The sequence below is a fragment of the Gopherus flavomarginatus genome, chromosome 5 (assembly GCF_025201925.1).
Source record: "Gopherus flavomarginatus isolate rGopFla2 chromosome 5, rGopFla2.mat.asm, whole genome shotgun sequence".
Lineage (NCBI taxonomy): Eukaryota > Metazoa > Chordata > Testudines > Testudinidae > Gopherus > Gopherus flavomarginatus.
In genome coordinates, this window is record NC_066621.1 from 146,569,740 (window position 1) to 146,596,742 (window position 27,003).

The 27,003-nt window shown below is 41.4% G+C and overlaps 1 protein-coding gene across 1 annotated transcript in view; it reads right to left on the reverse strand.

The window, feature by feature from the left end:
* Positions 1-14,840: 14,840 nt before the first annotated feature.
* The window catches only part of HIF1A (hypoxia inducible factor 1 subunit alpha), a 46,962-nt gene continuing 34,799 nt past the window's right edge, over positions 14,841-27,003 (reverse strand). Inside the window, exons 7-15 of the mRNA XM_050952551.1 lie at positions 25,700-25,806; positions 25,371-25,518; positions 24,006-24,217; positions 23,533-23,813; positions 22,561-22,683; positions 21,863-22,260; positions 20,851-20,959; positions 16,398-16,524; positions 14,841-16,243 (exon numbers count right to left, since the gene is read on the reverse strand). Coding sequence (XP_050808508.1) covers positions 16,092-16,243; positions 16,398-16,524; positions 20,851-20,959; positions 21,863-22,260; positions 22,561-22,683; positions 23,533-23,813; positions 24,006-24,217; positions 25,371-25,518; positions 25,700-25,806 — 1,657 coding nt within the window. The 3' untranslated portion in view covers positions 14,841-16,091. The remainder of the gene's footprint in view (positions 16,244-16,397; positions 16,525-20,850; positions 20,960-21,862; positions 22,261-22,560; positions 22,684-23,532; positions 23,814-24,005; positions 24,218-25,370; positions 25,519-25,699; positions 25,807-27,003) is intronic.

Below are 27,003 nucleotides of genomic sequence, written 5' to 3' on the forward strand. Positions count from 1 at the left end.
TGCTATGAAACTTCTGACTGCAAAACAGTAAAAGAATTCCAGAACTCCTGGTGGTAACATTCCTATTATACGTCCCCCAAGCTAACATACACCCTTCTTTGAGGACCTCGTAATAGGAAGTGACGGACCAGCCTCTTTCCTGGCATGCCCGATAACACCATGGTTCTGGCTTCCCCAGGAGTTAGGAATGTTGAGTGATTATACTGTACTGCACAAGCTGAGCTGATAGCATGATAGAAGATAGAATGATAGGTAGATAAAAAGATAGTCTATAGAATATAGGAGAACAAAGAAAAGATAAATCTTCCTAAGATATCCTTACATGGTATTTTATAGGATCTTGATGCTATGTAATTCAGGCCCAACCTACTATACCCAAATATTATTTCTGTACCCTAAGAAATGTATAGGTACACTTATCCTATAGGTTAGTGGATTATGACACTTGTTCTCTATGTATTAATCATTTTTTAAATATGGAGATACACCTATCTCATGGAACTAGAAGGGACCTTGAAAGGACATTGAGTCCAAGCCCCTGCCTTCACAGCAGGACCAAGTACTGTCCTTGATATATTTTTTGCCCTGGATGCCTAAATGGCCCCCTCAAGGATTGAGCTCATCACACTGGATTTACCAGGCCAATGCTCAAACCACTGAGCTATCCCTCCCCCTGTCACTCTAAAAACTGCCAACCTAGGCTCTTTTGGTGACTTCCAGGTTGTGGTATACCCTGCGGTTACTAAACGGTTGCAGACGCCAGATAGATCTGTTCAGTGTTGTGTGTAGTTCCTCCCTTTGGTTCCCCAAAGTTCAGGGACCACTTCTATCTGTGCCAAAGGTTGCCAGCTTTTATGCTGACTTACTCTTAACTGATCATCCTTTTAGTTATTTAGCGGATCCTACTGGATACCAGCTGGTAGGCTTCTTGCATTTCAGCAAAACTTATTCTATGTATAATTATTAGGAAACATATCATATGCCTCAACACATCATAATATCATAGGCATTAATACTGATAAAATACAAAACTCATATATGAAATGGATTAATTCAGAAAGAAACATATTATTTGATACAGCTGGCTGGATTAGTAAAATATAATAGCAAAATAATTCTATGGGCTACACAGTGTGGGTTTATGTAAAACAATGGTATATCCACTCCAGCTCAGCCAGTGGTTTATGGCAGCCCTAATCAGAGTGTCCCTCACAGTCCCCACCTCCAGGTATTGATCTCTCCCTCAGCAGCACGCCTCCTCAGCGCCAGGTTTTGAGGGTCCAGGCAGAAGGAGAGCCCCCAGTGGATGAGGAGTATTGTGAAGGAAAAGAAGAGGTGGGGGGGGGTGTCACAGTTCAGGGCAGTTGCACTTGTATGTCCCCTCCATGCTCCACCAAGAGTGCACTCACTCTAGGCTCCTGGCTCCTCAGCTGTCACCTCTCTTGGGCAGAGACCGGTGTCGCCCTCCCTGCTAATGGTTTTTTTCCAGGCGGCACAGTTCTCTGCTTACACTATGGTATCCCCTGCAAGCAGACTGCCAAAGCAGGCCAACAGTTGTGGTTTGTTTTCTCTTCGAAGGCTACAAACAGCATAAGTTACATCATAACTCTTTATAAGCAAGCACGTTTATTCTTAAGGTGAAAGTATTACAGAGAAAACATATAAAACCCAATAAACGTTCCTATACACCCGCTAAAAGCTGACCAGAGGGCACCAATCAAGCTTATGGGGCCTCAGTAAGCCAAAGTCCTTCCAACCTTTCCCATGAAGGATTGGGGGCCCCCTAAGACCATAGGGCCTGTCTGCTTGGTGGATCAGAAAGAAGGCCCCGAGTCAGTCTAAACACAGGCCCTTTAACTGAAAGTCCTTTCTTTGTCTGTTGGTCTCTGGAGAATCCAGCTGGAACCAGTATATGCAGCCCCTCCAGGTGGTGGTACGTCTCTTAAGATGCTACAACCTTAGTGAATTTGCCTAATCACCCCCTCACTGTTCTTAGTTCTTGGAGGGCCATGATTCCCACTCCTCCATGGAATTATATACTGTCCCTGCCCACGAGGATACACAAACAATACAGTAAGATCTCCCAAAGATATTGCAGCAAATTGCCATTTTTGTCATAGGGTGGAAATGGACTGAAGATAAATGGATAATCTGTGACAAATGCAGATTTTGTACAGGCAGCAATGCCTGAGAAACCTTCCCACAGATACTGAGAGTACTGAACAGCCAGATATATCATCACTGACCTTCAGCTTCCCTTCATGACTTGATATACACTTTCCACTTGACTCCACTTTCTTTGAAGGAATTTTTTCCAGGGGTCTTGCAGTGAACTCCTCATCCCACCTCACTTGAAGTCACTGATTTTAATGGGAGAAAGCTAAGGCTTTAGGCGAGGAAAGGCAATTGCTAGCCCATGAAAGATGCTCAGCTAGCGGTTAGTTGGCAATGCCTCACCTGGCAACACAGAGGGGAGCAGCTGCACCTGTTTGTTTATGCAAGATATTTTGACTGTTATACACAAAGCTGCTGGGAGTCCCCCAGTCTCCACTCTTTATGGTTGCTCTGGCGCCTGCTCTATATCCCAGCTAGAAACTGCTGGGGCAAGGAGCGTGTCTTGATGGTGTTTGTCTATTGATGGTGCTTTCCCACTAACAAGCAGGTTTAAAATGTCAGACTCCTTGGTGCTTTAATGCTTGCCAGGAAAGACAAGCTGGCCCGGGTGGAGGATGTAATCGGGGCAGCAGCACCCGATTTCCTTTTGCCACCCCTGACGGCGGCGTCCTGCAAATGCCACTCCCGGGGCCGGGCACAGAAGTGGAGGGGAGCCCGGAAAGCAGAGCGAAGCAGCCAGTTTCAGCGTGAAGGGGAGCGGATCCGATCCGAAGGCGTTGTCCTCCCCGCCCCCAGTGAGCTGAGGCCCGGGAAGCCAGGGAGGGAGCCCCGGTCCGACGTGCACAAAGACACGTAGGCGGCTGCCCAGGCGCTGGGTGAGCCGCGACTGATGCACGCACCGGTATCGGGGGGTGTGTGGGGGGGAGCCGGCTGGCCCCAGCTGGCCCCGGCTGGGGATGCTGAGCTGCACGTAGGGCGGGCGCGGTCCGGAGCAGGCGGAGTGGAAGGGACCTGGGCGATCTCGCCTCTGCATCTTCACCCTGGCTCAGAGCACCCGCTGCAGCGGAGGAAGCGCCAGGCAGCTGAGCCCAGCACGGTGCCTGGACCTGCCTCCTGCGTGGGGGCTGTTTGCAATCGCCTCGGAGCAGGTACTGGGGGGCCCGCCAGCGCCCCGCTCCCCTCAGACCCAGGTAAGATTCACCCCCAGGCAGGCTGACTTACCGGCAAGAGCAGCCGAGAGCTGGTACCTTGGAAAGCTCTTAAAGGCACAGAAAGTGTGTCCCGAGTCAATCCAGCACTAGCGCATTGGGTGCTGCACAGCCTGGCTGGTCAGGCACCAGCCCCGCGAGGGTGTCAGTCATTAGCTCTGCATTTTCAGGGGGGTCGTTTTCATTAGCCGCCATGGGATGCGGGGAGAATGACCCTTATGCTGAACCCCTCACAGATGCCAGGAATTGCAACGGCCCCTCAGCAATTTCCTTGGCAGCATCGTTCACACGAATTCATCAGGATCCGGGGATGTTTTTCACACCGTTGGGGGAAAGCGAGGTAGGTGGTACATCATTCAGCACCCAAAGGTCATTGCCATTAAGAAGTGTCAAAAGGCGGATTAAACCCACAGAGACAAAGAAATGGAGAGTGAAGGCAAACGCTTTGGGCTTAGATAGCCAGTTTGATTTGCTGGGTGGGTTGAGATTTGTGTTCCGCAAAACAATGAAAGTCAGAACGAAGATTGTGGACCTTAAATCTGAATTCCCTTGGGTCTGCTTCATGAAATTGGGACGTTACCATTCTTCCAGTGTGGGAAGGAGAGTTGCAGATTTCTTAGGTGGGACAGGGGTTAGGTATGAGTGGAAGAGTCATAACAGAAGAAGAGAGATAGAAAGAAAAATTATAGTTAGTTGACCCTATAGACCATAATGGTACAGTAAATGGTAACTTTAAGTACCTGGACTTTCAAAAATGTAATTTTAAAAACAATATTGTTCTTGGATCAATTCAAGTCAGTTGTTTTCTGAAATAATCATGCTGTATGCATCATAATTTTTAAACCATAATTATTTGGTCATTTTGATTATTTTCCAAAACAGTAATTAATATGAAACATCAACTAATATCTTTCAAACATAATGTTATTTTAAAAAGCTGTTTTGAATTAATTACCAAGTGTTAAAAGGTATTTGATGCAACAAATTTTGGATACAAAAATAAACTTAAAAAATATTGTGTAAATAAAAACTTTGTGGTAGACTTTGATCCTTTAAATGAGTTATTTAAAAACTATGGAAATGGTGGCCATTTAAAAAGATTAGTGATTATTTTAAAGACTCATTTACTGCACCTTTCATTGGTACAGGAAAAGGAGCAGTAGCAAAGTTGTTGTACAAATAATGTACATTTCAGTGTCTGCCTGCTGAGAGCAACATGTGCTGTTTTTTCCCAAGAGCATCATAGATTTTAGAATCTAACATGAACGCAGGAATTGTCAGTTGGGACAAGACCTGAAGTCTATATAATCAGGTGTCTTTTCTCCAACAGATTGCGTTAACTGTGAAACAGAAATAGAATATCACAATAATTGAGAAACCATCCTAAGTATAAAGAACAGGAGTACTTGTGGCACCTTAAAGACTAAAATTTATTTCAGCATGAGCTTTCTTGAGCTACAGCTCACTTCTTCTACTCTGAAACTCATCCTAAGTATGTTTTCTTACTTCTTTTTCCACCCCAATGGGCTTAATTATTTGAGGGAGGACAAATTAGCTAATGAATCCCAACCTATGTGATTGTTGGTCCTGATGCTTCTACAGTAAAAAACCTATGCTAATCAACCAGATTCCTCCTTTCATAACTATTAAATTAGGCAGGGCCCACTGAAGTCCCTAGAAGTTTTGCCATTGATGTCAATGGGAATGAGATGCAGCCCTTACTAATCATTGACTGAGTGCTTGGTGCTGTTAAGACATGGAGTGGGATGAAGTGCTTGTCCCCCAGGAAGCTGACAATCAAAGGGACGGATAGAGCCTTTGTTGGTGCTTGTCGTTGGCAAAACTTTTGTCTTTCGTGGGGTGTGTATGCGTTTTTAACACCTCTGAACCACGAAAGTTGTCTTTCTCTTGGCAGTGTAGACAAAGCCTGATTGTAGTTAGGATTTGGTTCTAGAGTAGTACATATTTTACAGATTTGTATATAAACGTTTGTATAGTCTGCGTTCGATTTAAGCATGCAGTGTGTGTCAGGATTTTGTGGAAAGAGGAACTAGCTAGGGATATAGGACAAAACTCTAACAGTGATAGGTGACAGGAGGGTCTCATTCTGTGAAGGGAAGGTGCAAGTTACACTTAATGGTCTGCAGGAAACCTTTGAAGAGGAGGAAGCCAGCAGCTTCATTTCTCAGTATACCAGACCCTTTGCTCTTTATGGATGACATTTTAGATTTGAATACAGTGTCTTTTACTGTGATGTGAAGAGGAAAAACAACACAATCTATTTGCAGAGTTATGACTCAGCTTTCACCATTTTTATTTCGTAGCGTATAGGGCAAGGGTCAGCAACCTTTCAGAAGCAGTGTGCTGAGTCTTCATTTATTCACTCTAATTTAAGGTTTGCGTGCTGGTAATACATTTTAACATTTTTAGAAGGTCTCTCTCTCTAAGTCTATAATATATAACTAAACTACTGTTGTATGTAAAGTAAACAAGGTTTTTAAAATGTTTAAGAAGCGTAATTTAAAATTAAATTAAAATGCAGATCTTATCAGTTTAGTGCAGTAATTCTTAACCTGGAGCACACATACACCCTGGGGGTGCAAGACGTGAAAAATTTTTAGAAGGTGAATCATCAAAAACACAAATTAAGCACAGGCACACAAGTACAACTACTTTGTTTTATCAAACCTATGTATTTATTAACATTATACATGTTTTAACGATTACTGTAATGTACAAAGTTTTAAAGTTTTTAAGTTAATTGTAATGTAATTTTTTGTAAGGGCTGCAGAGCACTGTGACCAGGCCAGGAGCAAAGCCCTAGGCTGGCTGCTGGTACCCCAGGCTGGCAGGAAGGCTGAGCAGGGCCAGAGGCCCAGACCCTGGCTGGCAGGGGAACGGGCGACCGGAACTCCAGACTGTCATCAGGCTGAGCGGGGCTGGCAGACAGAACCCCAGACTGGCAGCAGGCTGAGCGGCTCATCCCGCTGCCGGTCTGGGGTTCCATCTGCTGGCTTCTGCCAGTCGGGGTCCTGGCCACCAGCCCCGCTCAGCTGCTGCTGCCTGGGGGTTCCGTTCACTCAGGCCAGCAGCGGGCTGAGCGGGGCCGGCGGCCGAGATCCCAGCTGGCAAGGGACCGGCAGCCGGAACTCCAGACCGTCAACGGGCTGAGTGGGGCTGGTGGCCAGGACCCTGGCTGGCAAGGGGCCAGCGGCCGGAACTCCAGTCCGTCAGCGGGCTGAATGGGGCCGGTGGCCAGGACCTTGGCTGGCAAGGGGCCAGCGGCCGGAACTCCGGACTGTCAGCGGGTTGAGTGGCGCCAGTGGCCAGGACCCCGGCTCGTAGCAGTGTGCCAGTAAAAATCAGCTCACGTGCCGCCTTTGGTACGTATGCCGCAGGTTGCCAACCCCTGGTATAGGGTTAATTCAGTGTTGCCAACAGTCCACTCATTTATTTCGATTAAAGAAAAGAGTGTTTTTTTCATCTGAAGCTCTTTCAGATTTTTGCATCTCGTAAACAGTAATTGCTGAGTGCTGATTGCTGAGTAGTTTCTGACAAAAAATGGCTAGGTAACGTTGATTTGCAAGGGCTGTTCTGTATGCCTGAGATCACTTATATAAAAAAAGTAACTTCTTGATATTCTTATTTTGGTTCAGGCCAACATTCAGCACAAAAGTATTAAATAATATGCAATTTATTGATATTTCTGACATATAAATTAAGGGACTGAAAAATAGCAAGAGTTGCTCCCATTGCATTCAGTATCAGCAAATGCCTTTTTATTTTGTTCTGAAAAACATAGTGTAAATGTATTAAAATACCTATCCAATATGAAAACCTGTGAGTGGCTAAGAATTTTGATATGGTTTTGAAAAATAGTATTGTGTTGAATGATAGGTTTGTGGGAATTTTGTTAATAGAATTATTTTGTAGATTTGTAGCTTATACAAACTTCCAAATGTACAAACCTATCATGAAGAACATCTCACTAACCCAAAACCTTGTTCAGTCATACTCTAACAAAGTGCAAGTCTTGGCCAATGCCAGTACTACATATGCCATCTACCTTCACTCTGCTTCCCGAACAATACCAGACCGTTGACATTTGATCTGACACATTTTCATCAGTGCTCTACTGAGTGGTATAGATATAATAAGACAATAAGAGTCCAGAGTTACTGCCAAGTCATTTGCTTGTATTGAGAGCAATAGAAATGGGCTTGGCATGATTCCTGTGGGAATTATGGGGCTTTTCAGTCTTTCTTCAAATTTTCCTAGCAAAGAGCTGTTACAAAGGAGTCTCTGACATCAGATCTTTTTGTGTGTCAAGGCCTCTGAGCTGACAAGTTCATTATGCCTCTGATTTCAACTACAATATTTTGATTTTTTGCATATTTGTCTTGAAATTAACACATTTGTCATACAGATATGAATTCATGAAACATTTTGGTGTTGCTGAATCTGCATTTTTTGGTTGAACTCAAATTTTTGATTGAAAAATTTCACCCGACTCTGTACATAGTACTGTTAGCCCCTGAAACAGTCATGCTTATATAGAATATAAGGGCTTTTATCATGTGCAGGTTGCAGCCATTATATGGTGACATAACACATCTGTGCAGCCCCCATGTTCCATTCATTAGTAGGTACTAGTAAGAGGAGTAAGACACTTAGTGGCAGACTTGCACATGTGGCATAGAATCATACAAATATAGGGTTGGAAGGGACCTTGAGAGTCATCTAGTCCATCTGCCCGCACTGAAGCAAGACCAACTAAACCTAGCCCCATGCCAATAGATGTTTATCTTACCTGTTCTTGAAAACCTCCAGTGATGGGGATTCCACAACCTCACTTGGTAACCTATGCCATGAACTAGCTTTTTAGTTATAAACTTTTCCTAATATCCAACCTAAATCTCCCTTGCTGCATATTAAATTGATTGTTTCTTGTTCAATCTAGGGTGGACATGGCAAACAATTGTTCACCGTCCTCTTTGTAACAGCCCTTAACATATATGAAACCTATCAGGTCTCCCTCCCTCCGTCCCCAGGGCTTCTTTTCTCAAAACTAAACATGCCCAGTTTTTTGAACCTTTCCTCATCAGTCTGATTTTTAAATCTTTTAATCGTTTTTGTTGCTCTGCTCTTTACTCCCTTGTCCACATCATGCTAATCCAGGGGTCAGCAACCTTTCAGAAGTGGTGTGCCGAGACTTCATTTATTCACTCTAATTTAAGGTTTCACGTGCCGGCAATACATTTTCACATTTTTAGAAGCTCTCTTTCTAAAAGGCTATAATATATAACTAAACTATTGTTATATGTAAAGTAAATAGGGTTTTAAAAATGTTTAAGCAGCTTCATTTAAAATTAAATTAAAATACAAAGCCCCCCCGACCGGTGGCCAGAACCCAGGCAGCATGAGTGCCGCTGAAAATCAGCTCATGTCTCGCCTTCGGCACGCATGCCCTAGCTTGCCTACCACAGTATTAGTCTATAGGTGCTGGGTCATGTATTCAATGCCCCCATGACTCCTGGATTCCAGAGCACTATTTGCGAAGGAGAATGTTACAGTACTGTATGAATCAATGCAACAACCCTGCTGGCAAAGTTGCTATTTTAATAGCCTGCATGCTTGTATAGTGTAGCTATAAGCAGTTAAACATTAGTGTAAATATTAAAAAAATAGAAATATACCTAATATATAAATACATCAGAGGAATAAACCCCATGGAAGAAAAAGAACAATTTAAGCTGAAGGACAATGTGAGCACAAGCAAAAACAGGTTTAATCTGTCTGTGAATAAGTTTAAACTGGATATGAGGTTTCTAACCCTGAGGTGTGAGGTTCTGGAGCAGCCGCCTAGTAGTAGTGGGGGCAACTATTTTTAGGATGGAGCTTGATAAATTTATGATCAGGGGTACGCTGCAATTGCCTGTGCTAGTGGGGGCCTGGACTCGGTGACCCGGGTAGTCCCTCCTTGTCCTAATATGCCAGAAGTAAACATATACAAAGGAGGATTTCCCCAAAAGCACCATAAATTCACCTTTAGACACTGTCATTTCCAAACTAAGGACTGGTCTACAGAAAGTTGCATTTTATTTCACACCTTTTGTTATTTCAGCCCCCATCTGTGTGGGGACACTCATATTTTGGATTAACAGAGGCCAATTTTGATTTCGTGAAATTCTAGGGCCTGTGTTAGGCAGGAAGTCAAATTAGACGATAATGGTCCCTTCTGGCCTTTCAAACAAACAATAAAACCAACACTATGAATGCATTGGTTGCTTTTAATTACTTGGGGTGGGGGAGTCACACTATGATTACCTAGACAGGCTATTACAGTTTCACATACTGCAGAAGATAGTAGTATCACTGCACATCCCTAGCCTAAAGTACAGTACCCATGAGAGGGGAGACCAGGCAAGTGTGTGAATGCAAAGAGTATCATTCACGCCATGCTGCCCCCTGGGGCTACTCCATGCATCTCAGCACAGGACATTTAAATTGCAAATTACCCACCTTTTTCAGTTTTCACAGGATAGCTGTTATTAGAGGCTTGAATTTGACATTCCCAGAGCTGTTTATAATGAATTGCTTTACCTCTTGTTGCTGTGATGTATTAGATACGGTCAGTCTGAGAAATCATATTTGATATGGATCAGGAGAGGGGAAATTACCGAAGCAAATCATCATGTGCTAGTACTCCTTTAGCAGCAAACGCCTTATTCTGACCAAAGCGTATCCAGAGAAAAGGGAGTTAGAGGCAACTGGTTTGAGACTGTTAACATGGCTGGGAACTTGATTAAAAGACAAACACACACAACCCCCACACTACAATTCTGGGGGTGAGGAGGATTCAGTAAATGGTGTGTAGTTGTCTAATTTGTGGCCTCCTTTCCCATTACCCTATTCACATCACAAAGTAGTATGCACTTGCAGAGAACTTATTGTCAAGATGCAGATACCAAGGTCATATGACAACAATCAGGTTGACACACAGATGACACAGAAGTCCAGGGGCATAACAGAAGGCCTCCAGAACAGCAGGTAGTGACATGAAGCTGGCCTGAGACACAGCTGTCAGACAAGGGGTGTGAAATTTCAGCATCCTGAAGAACTGACAGAGAATTCTGAAATGCAATAATCTTTGCTGATGTATCTGCACTGATAACTCAAGTTTGTAGGTTTGAGTGGTAGCCGTGTTAGTCTGTATCAGTACAAAGAATGAGGCGTAATTGTGGCACCGTAGAGACTAACATTTATTTGAGCATAAGCTTTCGTGGGCTAAAACCCACTTCATTGGATTCGTGCAGTGGAAAATACAGTTGGAAGAAGTATACACACAGAGAACATGAAAAAATGGGTGTTGCCCTACCAACTATAACAAGAGTAATTAATTAAGGTGAGTTATTAGCAGCCGGAGGGGGAAAAAAAAACTTCGGTAGTGATAATGAGGATGGCCCATTTCCAACAGTTGACAAGAAGGTGTGAGTAACAGTAGGGGAAAAATAGCATGGGGAAACAGACTGGGAGTGGATGGGTCATTAGCATGGGGAAACAGTTTTTACTTTGTATAATTTTTTGTTTCCCCATGCTAATGAACCATCCACTTCCAGTCTGTTTCCTGATTATCACTGCAAAAGTTTTTTTCTCCTGCTGCTAATAGCTCATCTTAATTAATTACTCTCGTTACAGTTGGTATGGCAACACCATTTTTTCATGTTCTGTGTATATATATATCTTCCGACTGTATTTTCCACTACATGCATCCAGTGAAGTGAGCTGTAGCCCACGAAAGCTTATGCTCAAATAAATTTGTTAGGCTCTAAGGTGCCACAAGTACTCCTCGTTCAAGTTTATAGGACAGTGATCTCCAGTTTGCCTATGTAATGAGGTATGCAAAACTGAACACAGTATTTCCAGTTTCACCAGCACTGTAAAAGAATACCTACATTCTGTGACATAATGCCTCTAGTCTTGAATCATGTCATTTTGCTGATATTAAAATTCATCTAGCTTGTCTTTCAGAAGTATTGCTTTCATAGCCCATCCCTCTAAAAATGCCTTTTAGCTTATTTCCTTTCTCCTGCCACCACTGCATATCCTACGTGTAGCCATTGCATGCATCTTTCCAAATTCCAAGCAAAAAATTGATTCAACCATATTTTATATATAAAGAGCAAAATAACGTCTTTAGTTTTTCAAATGCTAAAGATACTTTGGGTTATTTTACACAAGACTAGCGTTCAGTGAAATTTGTTGACTAGCCACTAACTAGGCCTGCAGTTGTATTATTTTCAAACTCTCTTCCATTTATGAGGCACAAGGAACTATTTTATCTTTCCAGTGAGTGGAACAAACTGTTTACCATGCTGTATCCTGTTTCCACAGGGATTGGTAAATCATCTCAAGAATAAAGTCAGATTGAGAAGGTCTTGAGCTGATGATTCTATTCTGGGGAAAAATCCCCAAAGTAACTCAGTTGCGAGCTTTTACAATTTTGCTACAGTTGAAGGAAAAGTTGATTTGTAGTCTGCATTTCCCCAGAAAGATTAAATTCAGAGTCTATGGCAGTACATACCAGCAACATTTACTTCAGCATTTCAACTGGTACATTATCTAAACTCTCCAAGGGCTGGTTGGTGTATGACAATGACATTTCAACACTACAACTAATGCTCTTCCCAACTGTCTGCTTTCTAATGTCCTCCTGGGTTGCTAGGGCATCTCTCAGTAAGAGCAGGGACACTTCCCATCTCTAGTTAACTAATAGCCAAGGGTTGCATGGAGTCTACTTTCCCCTCTACCTCTAATTCTTGTAGTATGATTTTCTCCCTCAGATAAATCATCATCTTCCACAGATAAGGGCTGATTAGTAAGGTAGTGACTGGTCATCAAGGGAGGTACCTCTAAAATAAGCTCCACAGAGTGCTATGGCAAGATGAAGCAGAACGGTAGAAGACAGATTTAGCAAAAAAAAAAAAAAAAAAAAAAAGTTTCAGCTGGGAAAAGTCAAGTCTATTGGGTGAGTTGTTGAAAGACACAAAGTGAATATTTTACTGGATCAACTTCTATTGGTGGAAGGGACAAAGATTTGTGGAGTTGTAGGCTTTGGCTTGAGACCCGAGAAGTGTCTTTGCGAATGCCTGATAGGTCTAGAAGTCTGATTCTCCAGTATCTCTAGCTGGCCTATGAATGGGAAGGGAGGACTTGGAGCTTCTTGAACAATTTTCTCACTGCTCCTCAAGACAGCAGCTGCCTTGTCAAGCCATGAAGAATTCAGCACATTCCTTTTGCTGCAACTGTCTCAGAGGCAGATGAAGGACTATGGGATGGCATGGAAGAGGGACCAACAGGTCATCAGAACAGTGAGTGAATAGCAACTCTTCTTTCCCTTGGACTTACTGACAAACTGTAGAGTTTTGGTCACATATTTAAAGGCTATCTTTACAAGTTTGGACTCAAAGTGTGCCCAGTGTTAAAGGTTACTTTAGAATTTTCATATTATACAAAGCATGTATGTGTCATATACTCTTTTGCAATTTAACTTTACAACCAAGATTATCAAGAACCAGTGCTTAGCTAGGCTCCTAATCAAGTTTATTTGAGCTGCTGAGTGTTCAGCATTTTTGAACATTTTGCCCAAATATGGATGTAAGAGGCCTTATGGACCAGAGATTTCAAGAATAGGAACCTAAAATCTTGGCCTAGTGTCTGTAAAAGTCTATAAACGAGACAAAATTCTAGTTCTGTAACTAGGCACACAGTATTTTCTGTTTTTTTCCCCAACACACGCAACCCAGAGGGTAGACTTTTGGCAGTATCCTGTCACTGACTTTGAAGCTCCTTACATTAAAGTAAAGCTTTCTCAGAAGTAAATGCCAATACATTCCCAATTTAATTGTAAAAATATTGGCTTCTCAGTTTGAGAATTTTGCATCTTATCCAGCTGATAGTTTTAGAAATGGATGAATGTTTTTAGCCATCACTTTTAGTGAGTTAACGATTTGTAAAAGACAGGCACTCTTGAGCATTTTACCCTTCAAGTCCCATTGACTTTCAATGAGAAGTCCCGTTTTTCAAAGTGACGCAGTTATATGGGAGCCAAGGCCCTTAAGTCATTTAGGTGTTTTTGAAAAATGTACAGTACTTGTGTAATTGCTACAGAAAGTATGGATTCCAGGAAGAGGTTAAATTGTCTCAAGTATAAAAAGATTGTTTAGAGCAGAGGTGGGCAAACTACAGCCTGCAGGCCACATCCAGCCCGCAGGACCGTCCTGGCCAGCCCCCGAGCTCCTGGCCCAGGAGGCTGACCCCCCGGCTCCTCCCCCGCTGTTCCTCCTCCTCCGCAGCCTCAGCTCACCCGATCTGCCGCCTGCGCAATGCTCTGGGCGGCGGGGTTGTGAGCTCCCGGGGCAGTGCAGTTGCAGAGCCTGGTCTGACCCAGTCTCTGTGCTGCGCGGTGACAGCTGCGGGGCCCGGCTCCAGCTGGGTGGTGTGGCTGTAGCGCCGCCAGCTATCAGTGCTCCAGGCAGCGCGGTAAGGACAGGGATTGTTGGATAGAGGGCAAGGGAGTTTGGGGTGGTGGTTGGGGGCATGGATAGGGGTTGAATGGGGCAGGGGTCCCGGGGGGCTGTCTGGAATGAGAGGAGGGGTTGGATGGGGCGGTGGAGGTCCGGGGGCGGTCAGGGAACAGGAGTGTGTGGATGGGGCAGGGGTCCAGGGGGCGGGAGGGAGCTAGGAGCCGGGTCATGACCCCCTCCCCTAACCGGCCCTCCTTACAATTTAGGAAACCCAATGTGGCCCTCAGGCCAAAAAGTTTGCCCGCCCCAGCTTAGAGCACGGATTTTGTAAAAAGTTGCTGTGACACTGCCTTAAAGTTTAGACCGAAGCTACACTGTCATTCCACGTGTATGTGACAGGCTGGTTCTAGTGACACCACATTCTAATGCAGCAAAATGAAAACTGTTACCTTGACACCAAAACTAGAGCCGAGCAGATGGTACAATCACGTTCAGAGTATAGCAAGTTTCATATCTTTAAATCAAGTGCCAGGTGCATTTTCCATCTCATCTGTATGCCAAGAGTCCGAATTTAACTGATTTCTCTGACAAATTTGACGTGCTTTGTCTTTGATAGTTAGCTTGACAGCTGGTAGCTGGGCGAGTATGGAAAGATTTGCCATTGTTATCACAAAAACTATATTTTCCCTCCCACTTTCATTCCACATTTAATAACTGATTGTATGCTTGATAAAAAAGGAAAATTAAATTACTTAAATCTATTGCCAATGACTGCACAAGTCTTTGTCCTGAAAATTTATTTAGTACTGAATAGGCTCAGATAAATGATTGACTTGATAGGTTTTGAGGTCCGAATCAGGAAATTCCTTTTAACTTCTTAGAGAGGATTTTACTGAAATTAGTGAACACTGGTTAGCAGTAACCACATAAACATAAATGACAAAAATCAAGATGTCACTGTTCTCAATAGATGCCACACTTCCCAAGGGGGCCTGGTCCACATATAGTTTATTGATGTAATAAAACAATACAGTTAGTGTTAGATCCAACCACATAGAGAAAGAATGAGTGAATGAAAAATTTGTACAGTACATATAGGAAATAAGATGTTTGTGAGACAACTACTTATTTCAAAATAAAAAGGTTTCTAAAATATATTGAGTTATTGAAATCTACATGAATACATGGATGTTAAGAGCAATAAGGTGCATAAAACCAAAATATCAAATATCGAGCAACTCAACGACGTACTAGGCAACTTTGCTAACAATGCATGATGTCTTACGATCTGCTTGAAATATCACCTATACCACACAGGGCAAGCAAAACATTTAGATTTAATCTCAAATACACATTAGCATGAAGTTCCACAACTACAGGGAGGGATTTTTTTGAGCTGGTGAAGTGACTACTTTAGGAACATCAAACCCTCTCTGTAAATTAAGAGAATGTGTCCAAATAAAAAGCTGTTGTCGTCCTTTCCAGATAAAAACCCTTCCCTTTTACTTAATACTCATTTCAGTCATAAGCATAATACAGCATTTAGGAACAGTTTCTATTACAACATGACTAAAACAACGACAGCCTCAAGAATTAAACATGATTTCACAGGCAACAACAGAAAAAACAACCCTCAAAGATTCTTCTCCTTAAAAACTAGTTTTATAAATGTAGACTATATTGCATGAGGAATTGCTGGTATTTTTTTTTTTAAGAAAATATATTGTGCGATTGTGGCTACAATGCACTGCTGAAAAGCATTGTTGTTTCGTATAAAAAAATCATTAAAAAAATTTTGTTTTAAAATAACTGACAAAACATATGTATTCCAACTACTTAGGAAGAGCAGGCGGGAAAGACTGACAGTTTTACTGTGTGACATTTTACTGATAGGAGTCTGTCAATGAAACTCTCAAGTCAAAAAAAATAAAATAAAAAATAAATATGTTTTTAAAAACAGGTGCATTTCAAAGCTGCTATTGCAAGGATGTTTTAAATGTAATGGACTTTAAGTGTATGTACCAAAGAATTATGAAAATGCACTATAATCTGAGTTGTTACATAAAGAATATATGAAAAAAATCTGTCAAAGTAAGTAAAGTAGAAAGGGGATCGCAACGGAACTAACTGAATTAGTGCAGTATTGTAGCCAGGCTTCTAAAATCAGATATAGAAAATATAAATAGACTGCTTTAGGTGGTGATTCTCCAGTGTCCAAAAACAGAACAAGTATTGCGAAAACTCAGTTAACTTGATCCAGAGCTCTGAGCAATTCTTCACCCTGTAGCAGGTTTCTGCTGCCTTGTATGGGAGCATTTACTTCGCAATCGTAACTGGTAAGTTGGGGTAGTCCAGTCTCATCCATTGACTGCCCTAGGAGCTTACTTGCTATATCTAGAAAGGAAGAGGATAAAGATAAGGGCACATTACTTACTGTATTTTTACATTTCCCAAATTAGTATATAGGGGGAGGCAAGTCCCATTAGCCAATACAGCTTTACTAATACTTCATTTCCCCCCTCCCTCCCTCCCACACATGAACACTAACCAGTTGATAATAAGATGATTGTCTTTTGTCCCACTCCATTCTGGCCATTAGATTTGCATCCTTTTACACGTTTCCAACACAGTGATGCATTCGCGCCACAATCTTCTGACTGCTGGAATAAAGATTCCTAAAAAAAACAAACAAACAAAAAGAAAACCCTTATTTCTGCAGATCATGTATGCAAAAATTTCAAGAGGAAACTCACTAGTTCTTGTCACTATAGTTACTAACATGCTGCTACTATTTAAAACTGAATTCATTCAGTACCTGAGAGAAAGTTTAAGAGCAAATTAGCGTAGACTGATGTTTACAAGTAAAAGGGAGTCTTGCTTTAAAAAAAAAAAAAGGTACACACATAAAACCAAGGTTATCTCCTTCTTAAATAAAACCAACCACCATCCTCAACATTAGTGTGCACTATATGTATACATACACCCCGGCCACCTCTTACTGCTTTTGCTGGTCACTGCCATTGCCTGAGCAGGCCGCAAAGTTCACTGAAGTGAATGGAAATAAACATAGGAGAAGAGAGGAGAACTACTATGGCATTACTACTGTTCCCAATCCCCACATGCACAAAAATGTACATGGTTTTTATATCTAGTTATGTAAATTTTGCTCCCACACGCCAATTCTCTCGCCTCCCAGCTCAGCTGCCCCCTTTCTTTTGTTCTCATTGCCAATGTGTAGGGCCCTACCAATCTCACGGACATGAAAAACGTCACAGATCATGAAATAAGCCCTTCCCTGCGACATCTGATCTGTCCCAGCCAAAGGCTCCTAGCTGGGAGTCCCGGCTGGGCTGGGGAGGGACAGGATTTCTTCCTCACTTGCAGGGCCGCTCTCAGAGGAGATCAGACCTACCTCCGGGTACCTTTTGGGTTGGGGCCCCCACGGTTACAACACCGTGACATTTCAGATATAAATATCTGAAAAAGGTGAAAGTGACCAATTTTAACCCCCTCTTGCCATGAAATTGATCAAAATAGACCCTGAATTTGGTAGGGCTGTATAAATGTGGAATCCTGACTCGTCCAATCACAGCTGTGGCTCTAGAATCACTTGGGACAGCAGCAGACAAGAGGTTCTGGGGTATAGGAGAGAGCAGAAGGCTATGTGTGTCTTCCTAGGAAAGTTATTGCTTTCTGGAATAGGTAAGAAAACAGGTCTGCTAAACCAGAAAGCAAGACAGAGGAAAAGCCAACCATCTACAGGAATGCTTAGAAACTGGGCAACAGCTGGCAAGAGTGCTAATACTGGCGCCCGGATTTGGAAGTTCTGTCCTTTCTCTGATAGATGGCTGTTGAACACAGAGGGGTGAAGACGGTGGAATGCTGTGAAAATCCTAAAGACTTAAATATTCAGGTATGTTGCTTTTCACTTTGAATCACTTCACTTTTTCGCTAAGAATTTTCTGCAGATGTGAAATCTATATAAACAAGGAGAACTGCCGTTTGTGTAAAAAAAGTTCAAATGAATGACTCAGTAGTCAGAAGATTTAAATATTACATTTTCACAGGAAGGTTAACATAGCTAGCATATTTGTGTGTGCAACAGAGCAGTTCACATTACATTTCCCAACTTCCGATTCATTCGTTTTGCAATCTTATGACACCAATGTCTTTCTTTTGAACTAGACTACATCTGCACAGGAAAAGAATCTCAGAGCCTAGTGTACCCGGGGAGGCAGGGGGGCGCAGGAGCAGGAGCTACAGTGCTAAAATAGCTATGTAGATGTTGGGGTTCAGGGGAGGGCTTCAGAGTTCAATCTCCAGCCTGTGAATGTCTACATAGCTATTTTTAGTGCTGTAGTGCAAGCCCCCTGAGCCCAAGTCTGTTGATCCAAGCTCCGAGGCTTGCTGTGTAGATGTACCCAAAATGTCCTTGTTTAAAAAAAATACACCAAACAATAGATGGCAATATTCCAGTTTCTCTTCATACACAGAGCTATGGAACGCCACACTGACAGGAGCATAAAATTTTATCTGTAGTTCTATGAAACCAGGATCTATATTTACATAATCCTAAAATATAAGATCGTATAAACCTAAATTTAGTGGCACTTTTCTTTTAAAAAATGTGCAAAACAATGTCAAATGCTTCCAGCTCCACTTGTGGCAGGCTGTACAAGCTGGTTTAGAACTAGTTCTCAGTAAAACCTAGATCTGAGTGGTCAAATTTACTGACCCTCAATTGTCAGAAGTTGGAGAGTCATGTGCCTGCTGGGGTTTGGGGCTCCAGCCCTGTGGGGAGAGGGGTTTTCAGAGTTCTGCCCTGTGAGAGGCATCTGCTCAGGCTTTCAGCCCCGAAAAGCAGGGTGTGGGGGTGTCTCTCTCAGGGCTTTCGCTCCAAGGGAGGCACCTGCCCAGACTCAGGGCCTCAGCCCTGCTCCTACTGAAGCCCTGGCACACATGCCCCACAGAGCTGAAGCCCCGAAACCCCCCTCTCTGCTGGACAGAAGCCAGAGGTGACGGGTGAGGGGACACATGGAAATCTTTGATGCGCCCTAAGATTTTTGCCAGGGTATTTTCAAATACATGGACAGAAAGACGTTGCCTTTAAGCAGAGACAAAATCAGTAATCGAAATTTTAGCTAAAAGGAGAAATTAAGAAAATGATGAACGTGAGAAAAGGGGATGAGAGGCACTCTATAAATGGAAGCCTTAACAGAACCTTAATTTTAGCAGCTGGCTTACACTGCAATACACGAAGCCAGCACAGATCATTTGCTATTTTATCAGTGGTGACATCTGTTGAAATGGCCTAAATGGGAAAAATATGGCAGCCATAGCAACAATATGCAAGACAAAGGCAGCAAGAATCATTAGAACATTGATGGAGAACAATGAATTCCTAAAAGGCTATCAGGAAAAAACAAACATGCAGGCAAACGCAAAGAGTAAAGAGAATGAAAATACAATGTTAGAATGTTTTATTTAAAAAAAAATAAAACAAGATTAAGAGATGCTAAGGAGAATAAAGACAAGAGAGCCTTTAAATGACATAACAAAAAGCTGCAGGAGCTTTACAGAATAACTGGATGTACAACAAAGTTTTCTCCAGCCTTCCGGGAGACAAGAGGTCAGACAGTCAGTTGACAAAATGTAAGCAGTCATTCCAAAGCCAGGAGATGATGTAGGGATAATTCGCTATTTGGAAGAAAACACTCTAGAGCATGCTAGCCTACATCTACAAAGCAAAACAGAAAACAAAACCAATAAACCCTGGCAGCACGTCTTATAGCCCACATCAACTGACTCAGGCTTGCAGGGCTTGTGCAGTGGGGCTAAAAACGAAAGCGCAGGCATTTGGGCTCAGGCTCTGAAATCCAGCCAGCCAGGGAGAGGACCTTGGAGCCCAGGCACCAACCAGAGCCCAAATGTCTATACTGCTCTTTTTAGTCCTGCAATACAAGCCCAAGTCAGTTGACCTATGCTTTAAGACTTGCTGCCAGGGGTTTTTTTTTGCTACGTAGACATATTCTAAGAGCACACTTACATTACAGAACACCGAAGAATCAGAAAAAAAGTCTCGAGACGCATACCATTGTAGAAAATTAACTTGTGTGAATTTTTTTTTTAATCGGATTTTATTTGACAAGTGACAATAAGAGCTCTCTGAAGTTCTCAAGATACATCAAGGGCAGAGAAATGTATCTGTACAAATGTCAAATCCCAGGATTTCAGAATACTGACTGTGTAAAAAAACCCAAAACAAACGCCAAACCAAAATTCCCCAGATGGAATTTAACTAAAATAATTTTATGAGAGATGATAAAGTTGTGGAACAATCTGGTAAGTGAAACAATACAAACTACATAGCTGTTTAAAAGGAATTTTTCAGGTGCTTTAAGGACAAGCGATGGGTTATTCACCAGTACAATCACTAACTACAGGTAGACGGTGCCCTCAACCCTCTTTTTAGTCCATAATGTTCCCATTCTAACATTCTGATTTTGTCTATTCAAGGCACATGTATAAAAACTATAAACCTATTTATATTTGTAGGCTTTATACATCCTTCCAAATCTGTGCTGCTCCTGTTCCAGCTCTTTGCACTGTCTCTGATTTTGAGGGACATGGAGGTAAAGTTTGAAATAGCAATGACACACGTTGTTAGCAGGTGAACATTGATTTTTAAGTCTCGTTCTTACAATGCCTTATTTTCTACTTAAACAAATCCCCATCTGTCTCACAAATGAAAAGTTTATCTTCTATCTAAGACATTTGTGTGGATGCAGAGGGTAGTTTAAAACTATTTTGACAGTAGGAAAGAATTGAAATCAGGGGTTTTGCTTCAGGAAGACATAGGATGTTATTAACTTAAATGATTACTTTGGTCACAGGATTTTGCTATATGCCACTAGCTAAAGTCAAGATTCTGTATCAATGGTTAATTCTGGAAACAGTAAGATTACAACTAATTTTAAAAGAAAAATATCACCAAAACTTACAATTCCCACTGCTTGAAAAAGTGAGCCATCATATTCCATCTTTCGCTTTCTCTGAGAGTTATGCAAAGCTAGCATCTTGGGATTCAGTTCTTCATCCACTGCAGCAGATCTAAGAAAAATGGATTCAGTCTGTTAATGTTCCTACTATCCTCAAGCCAGTCTTTTATAAACACTTTGTAAAATAAATATTTCACAGTGACAGTCAGTCAGTTTTTTATGTGTCCTAATTTTCTATGTGAGTGATTCACTGTTTCAATGTATGATTAGAAAGAATTCTAGCTTTAAATCTTGCTAAGTCAACTACTTCTGATCTTAACATGGAAAACTGGCTGCCCTTTAAAAAGTTCCTCTCTACAGAAAAACACAGAAAGCTTAAGTACGTGTCATTCTACTGCCCCTCTTTTGAGGGCGGGCATGGGGAGAGCAGTTAAAATATCCATTTTGCATGTCCGTGCACAGACAAAAGCTACTTGGTTTTATCAATTGGATTTAAATTCTGATTTGGTGACACCATGTCATGATAAAAATCTGTTATGGATGCCCATAATCCATATTGCTGAAGTATGACTTATTTTAAGCATAACATATAAGCTTAAGGCATAACTACAGTCTCTGCATCACATCAGAAACTGGGCAAGAAATTACTTATACGTACCCTCTTTCAGATGGCCTACTGGACTGTTTTGTTTGCACAACTCAGGTATGAAGGGGAGCAGAACAAAAAAATATGAACAAGAATGGTTCAATTGCTTGTTTCCTATACAAAGGCTTGATGTAAATACAAATGCAAAAAAAGGTTCTGGAAAATCAACTCCAGTCTGCTGTTGAAGTGCACTAAACCTAAAATCTTCTTTTAAAGCACAAATTAAGGTATATAGCTTGTTCAAAAAAAAAAAAGGGATCAAAGAAGACAGCAGATAAAGATCTACTGTACAGCCTAGAGAACTATATTACAGGTCTAATTTCTTCAAGATTAATGGGTAACAGGATTTCAGCTTTGTTTTTAAAATACCTTTTACTCAAAGTGACTGTTAACAAATTGGGTGTTCCTGGATAAGATTTCTCCGTCTGGTCCAATGTTCCTTTTCCAGCCCTGATTGGAGATGCAGTTCGGCTTCGATTTCCACCATATGGTGATGCTGGGGCGCTGTTGGTTTCATTGATTATGAGGACAGGAGACTGAGAAACAATTAGAGTCTTAATGTCATCCATGCATTCTGTTTTCACTGGTGTTATTTCCTCGGCAGCAGCAGACAGTGTGTGAGTTTGCTGAAATATGTTACTAGTGGCCACACTCTGAGAGCTGGCGCAACCACTGTCCAGTGAAGGCGGCTGATCAAAGGATCGTAACTGGAAGTCGTCATCCATTGGGATGTAAGGAGCTAACATCTCCAAGTCTAAATCAGTTTCCTGAAAGAACAAATGGGTAAATAAAGTTTCTTGCGAATCTGTGCAATACCAAGAATGCCTTAATTATCTGTAAATAGTCTGCCACTTCCTCTCTCCCCAAACCTCCGGAATAGTGCTTTGTGAGCACCATTTTTTTATATCTCAAAACTATTGAGAAACCAGCTACCAACTCATCTTTTTTTTTCAGAAATATTGCTCCTGTATTTGACACAGTAATTTTAACATTCGATAAAATAAGCATACAAATACTGTGCTCTAGGATAGGCTTAAGATGACACACAAGTTTAACAATGTACATACCTGAGTAGTGAATGGATTTTTTGCTTCTGTGTCTATTGCAAAGAGTTTTTCCACTAATTCCAGCTTAAACTCATTAGCCATATCATTATCCACGTCAAAGCAATAGTCATTGGGACTACAGGGCTGTCAAGACAATTCAATTCAGTTTTAAGTACAAATTTTCAATTGGTTTAACATTGTGTTATTTTGGGCTTACATTGCAGCAAAGGAGGTTTAGATTGGACATTAGGAAAAACTTCCTGACTGTCAGGGTGGTGACGCACTGGAATAAATTGCCTAGGGAGGTTGTGGAATCTCCATCACTGGAGATTTTTAAGAGCAGGTTAGATAAACACCTGTCAGGAATGGCCTAGATAATACTTAGTCCTACCCTGAGTGCAGGGGACTGGACTAGATGACCTCTTGAGGTCTCTTCCAGTCCTGTGATTCTATAGCTTCACTTTAAAACAAATACACAACATGCAACCAAACTATAATTGCAAAAAATTAATGAAAATAGAACGGGACTGGATAGTATTCACATTCATCTAAATATGCCCAGAGTTTTCACTATCATCAGTTTTAATAGATTGCCACAGTTTGCGGACAGTGGGACAGGTATAAATGTGTCAGAAGTTTATACACCGATTTGCTGTAACTCATTAATTGCAATAAGCCTCTCTCTGAATCCTAAGTTCCTTAAAAGACGTACTCAAAGCAGCTACACACTTCATATGCACTTTTAATCTCTAAATTTAAAAAAAAAACAAAACTAAAAATATAGCTTTCAAACGGAGAGGTAAAGTAATCTTTTATTGACAGGTTGTAATGTTAAATTATATTTACAGCATATGGCCACAATTTAGAAATACAATCAGAATAATATGCAAATACTCTAGAGACTCTGTTCACACCACATTGTCTAGAGATATTTACTCAAAAGCCTACTTCACATTTATTTTGATGACTGTCTTTCCAAACTGTATGACTGACCTCAGGTGAGCTTTGGTTAGTGCTTGCATCAGAAGGGCTGGCTGGCTGTTCTTGCCTACGGCGACTGGAAAATGCAAGTTCTAGTGGCTCTGTGTTTGGCTCCAGTTTTGATACAACTTCTCTATTGAGTGCAGGGTCAGCATTGCTACGAAGTGGCTTTGTAATTTCAGAGGCAGGAAGTGGGGACATTGCCAAATTTATATTCTTCAGTTTCTCACTGGATGAGGGGAGCATTACATCATTATACAAAGGAACTTCATCATATTGTTGCTCATCAGACTCTACAAAAATTAAAAAAAACCATCAACCTAAGTAAAAGCGCTGAGCATGTCTATGGACCTCATTAAATAACAGCAGCTGAAATATTTTTTTTTTGTTAGGCAAGTGATATTGTCAAGTTATTTTCTAATGTTTATTTTAACATACACGAATATTATTAATCAATAGGGTCTCGGACTTAAACACAAACCTACCATTACTGCTGAAATCTAGAGAGATAATTGTGTCTCCAGGAGCTGGTGCGAGCAAAGTTAAAGCATCTGGTTCCTTTTTAAGTTTTTCAAAGAGGCTGTTAGTATCTTCTAGGTCAGCCTTGCTGAATATTTTCATATCAGGAGACTCCACTGGTTTCAGCACGCACTCAGTTTGTGCAAGGGAAAGAAATAACTCCTTCTGTACAATTTCACTGTCAAAAACAAAAAGAAAGATTATTCTTTAAAGAGCAGCTGGCAGCTCGTGGGAAGTTTAGAAACAATTCTGACAATTCTATTTTCTCTCTCTTTGCTGATGTTATATGCATTTTCATTAACACAGGAGTTTTTAAAATTCTGCTATTGCCCATTAATCCCTCAAATTCAATCTTCTCAGCAACCAATTGTGATAGTATAAAAGGATAATGTCACGTAAGTAATTAGGAAAGCTGTGCTTTATGAAAATGTCAGTAATAAACAGATTTAAAAAAAAATACCAAACACAGAGATGGAAATCTCTTAATTTTTTTTTATAACACTTATATGTTGTCTTAATGGTTATTACAAATTCATTCACAATTTCGAAGAAGTTCAGAAGATTTCCAAAAACAGCAAACTGCAGTCAATATCAGCAATGCAGTTATTTTACCGGTGAAAAGTTAAAAAAAAGTTTTGAGTAAACAAAAAGTCACACTGATGAAGAAACGGTAGAAAAGATTATATTTTAACTACTAATGCTTTGTGACAGAGTTAACACCCCACTGAAAAACTCCAGACAAAAAGGTATATTGAACTCCAGACAAAAGGTCCAGATCTCCAATTTACATCTATCTAGCCCAGGGGAGGGCAAACTTTGGCCTGCGGGCCGGATCCAGCCTATGAGGGCTTTTAATCTGGCCTGCGGGGTTGCCAGCCCCATGGCACAGCAGGGCTAAGGCAGGCTCCCCTGCCTGTCCTGGCCTTGCACCACTCCCAGAAGCAGCCAGCACCATGTCCCTGCCTTAGCCCCGCTGCCACCCTGGAGCTGCTCGAGATAATGGCGCCAGGCCAGAGCCTGCATCCCACACCCCTACCCTGAGCCACCTCCTGTACTCCGCAGCCCTCCTGCAAAGTCCATCCTCATTCTACATTCAGATTTCCCCATTGACATCAATGGGAGTTTAGGTATACATTAAACAGTAACTCTACTTTCCAGTTTATTGCTCCCTTAACCCTGTAACTGGCAATTTTCTAGGCAATTGCAAAGCATTGTTTATAAAGGAGATAGCAAGTGCCAGCACCTGTCTAACTTGAGGTCAGAGCCTTTGGGCTTTGGCTCAATCTATAATAAAGAAACCTGCAAAAAGTGTTTAACTACTCACAGCTTACCTTAAGACGTAATTTACGCACACTATGCACTGTGGTTGGGAGTTCTTAGTGCTGTATATAACAGTTGCTTGAGTTTCAACCCAGACATATCCACCATGTTTAGCAAGCATTCGGTACTGTCCTGTAGTCACTTGCCCTTTAGTGAACACTAAAGCAGAAAGGTCAACTTCAGAATAACGAAGTGGCTTTTTATGGCTAAAGTGAAAATATACATCAATCACTTCAGATCCACACTTGCTATTAAAAACTTTCAAGTAATTCCCTCCCTACCCCCACCCTCCCTGTCTTATCTAAATTACAGAGAGTTATAGGTCTGTCTTTCTACTTACTATCATGATGAGTTTTGGTCAGATGATCAGAGTCCAGAGCATGATAGTATTCATAGATGGAGTGACCCAAGAGTTCTTCTGGCTCATATCCCATCAGCTCTGTAATTCTTTAAATTGAAACAAAAAAAGGTTAAGTGAAAGCAGAAATAGAGACATAAATATGAACATAAGAATGGCCCTACTGGGTCAGACCAATGGTACATTTAAGCCCAGTATCCCATCTTCCAACAGCGGCCAGCACCAGTGCTTCAGAGAGAATGAAGAGAACAAGGTAATTGAGTGACCCATACAGTCGACCAGTCCCAGCTTATGGCTGTCAGAGGTGTAGGGTCACGAAGAGCATGGTTCTGCATCCCTGACCACGTGGCTAACGATCATTTATTTTTATGATTAGATGAATAAATTTAGTGTACATGTTAATGGCTCTAAAGATGCAATCTCTTCCAAACCAGAAATTCCCAGATGAATACACTGCCAGCAACAGTGGTGCATTTAAAATGACAGTTTTCCTTTCAAGCAGGGTTAAACAGAGGAAACTTGTCTCTTCTTATGTTCGCCTATCTCAAACATCTTAGTCCTATTCCACTAGTATTTCTAGGCAGTTTTACTATCAGCTGGAATGTTCATAACCCTCCACTTCTGGTTATTCAAATCTAATCTCAGGCCTTTATATGTCAATTTTCTTCTTAGTAAATACAGGACAATGGTTTACAGGATGTAGTATGCAATTTGTGCTAATACTATATTCACCCACCTTGTCTCTCTAATACTATATTCAGAAGTTAAATCAAATATAGATAAGACATTATACCTGCTTCAGCACTATTTTATTCTGTAATTGTTTTAATTCTGTAACTGTTTAAGAAGAATGAGAATCTGAAATTTCAGCAATCCTAACTTTTACAAGTGAAAGTCTTTTTGGATTTAAATCAAATCATATTCCCTTTAATCACTAGATGGCAGCGTTGTACACAGAACAAAAAAAGAGCACTCAGTTTAACTGCCTTCCTCAAAAGAAACCAGAGAAAAAGAACACACGGAAATGGCACTGATCTCACTAAATTGGCTGAATCGGTGCAATTTCTGCATGCAAATCAGTTCTGAGAAAACACTTGCACTAACAGGCAATATTTGCTTGAATCGAACAGCAATCTGATGAAGCGACAGTTTAAGTCAGAAGACGCAATCTACGACCACTGCTTATTCTATCAATAAGAAGCGAATAGCATGCACTGCTATTGACTTGAGTTTTAAATAAAACGTAAGGGTTCTTATTCCATATTCTGAACTTGACAAGCTAAATT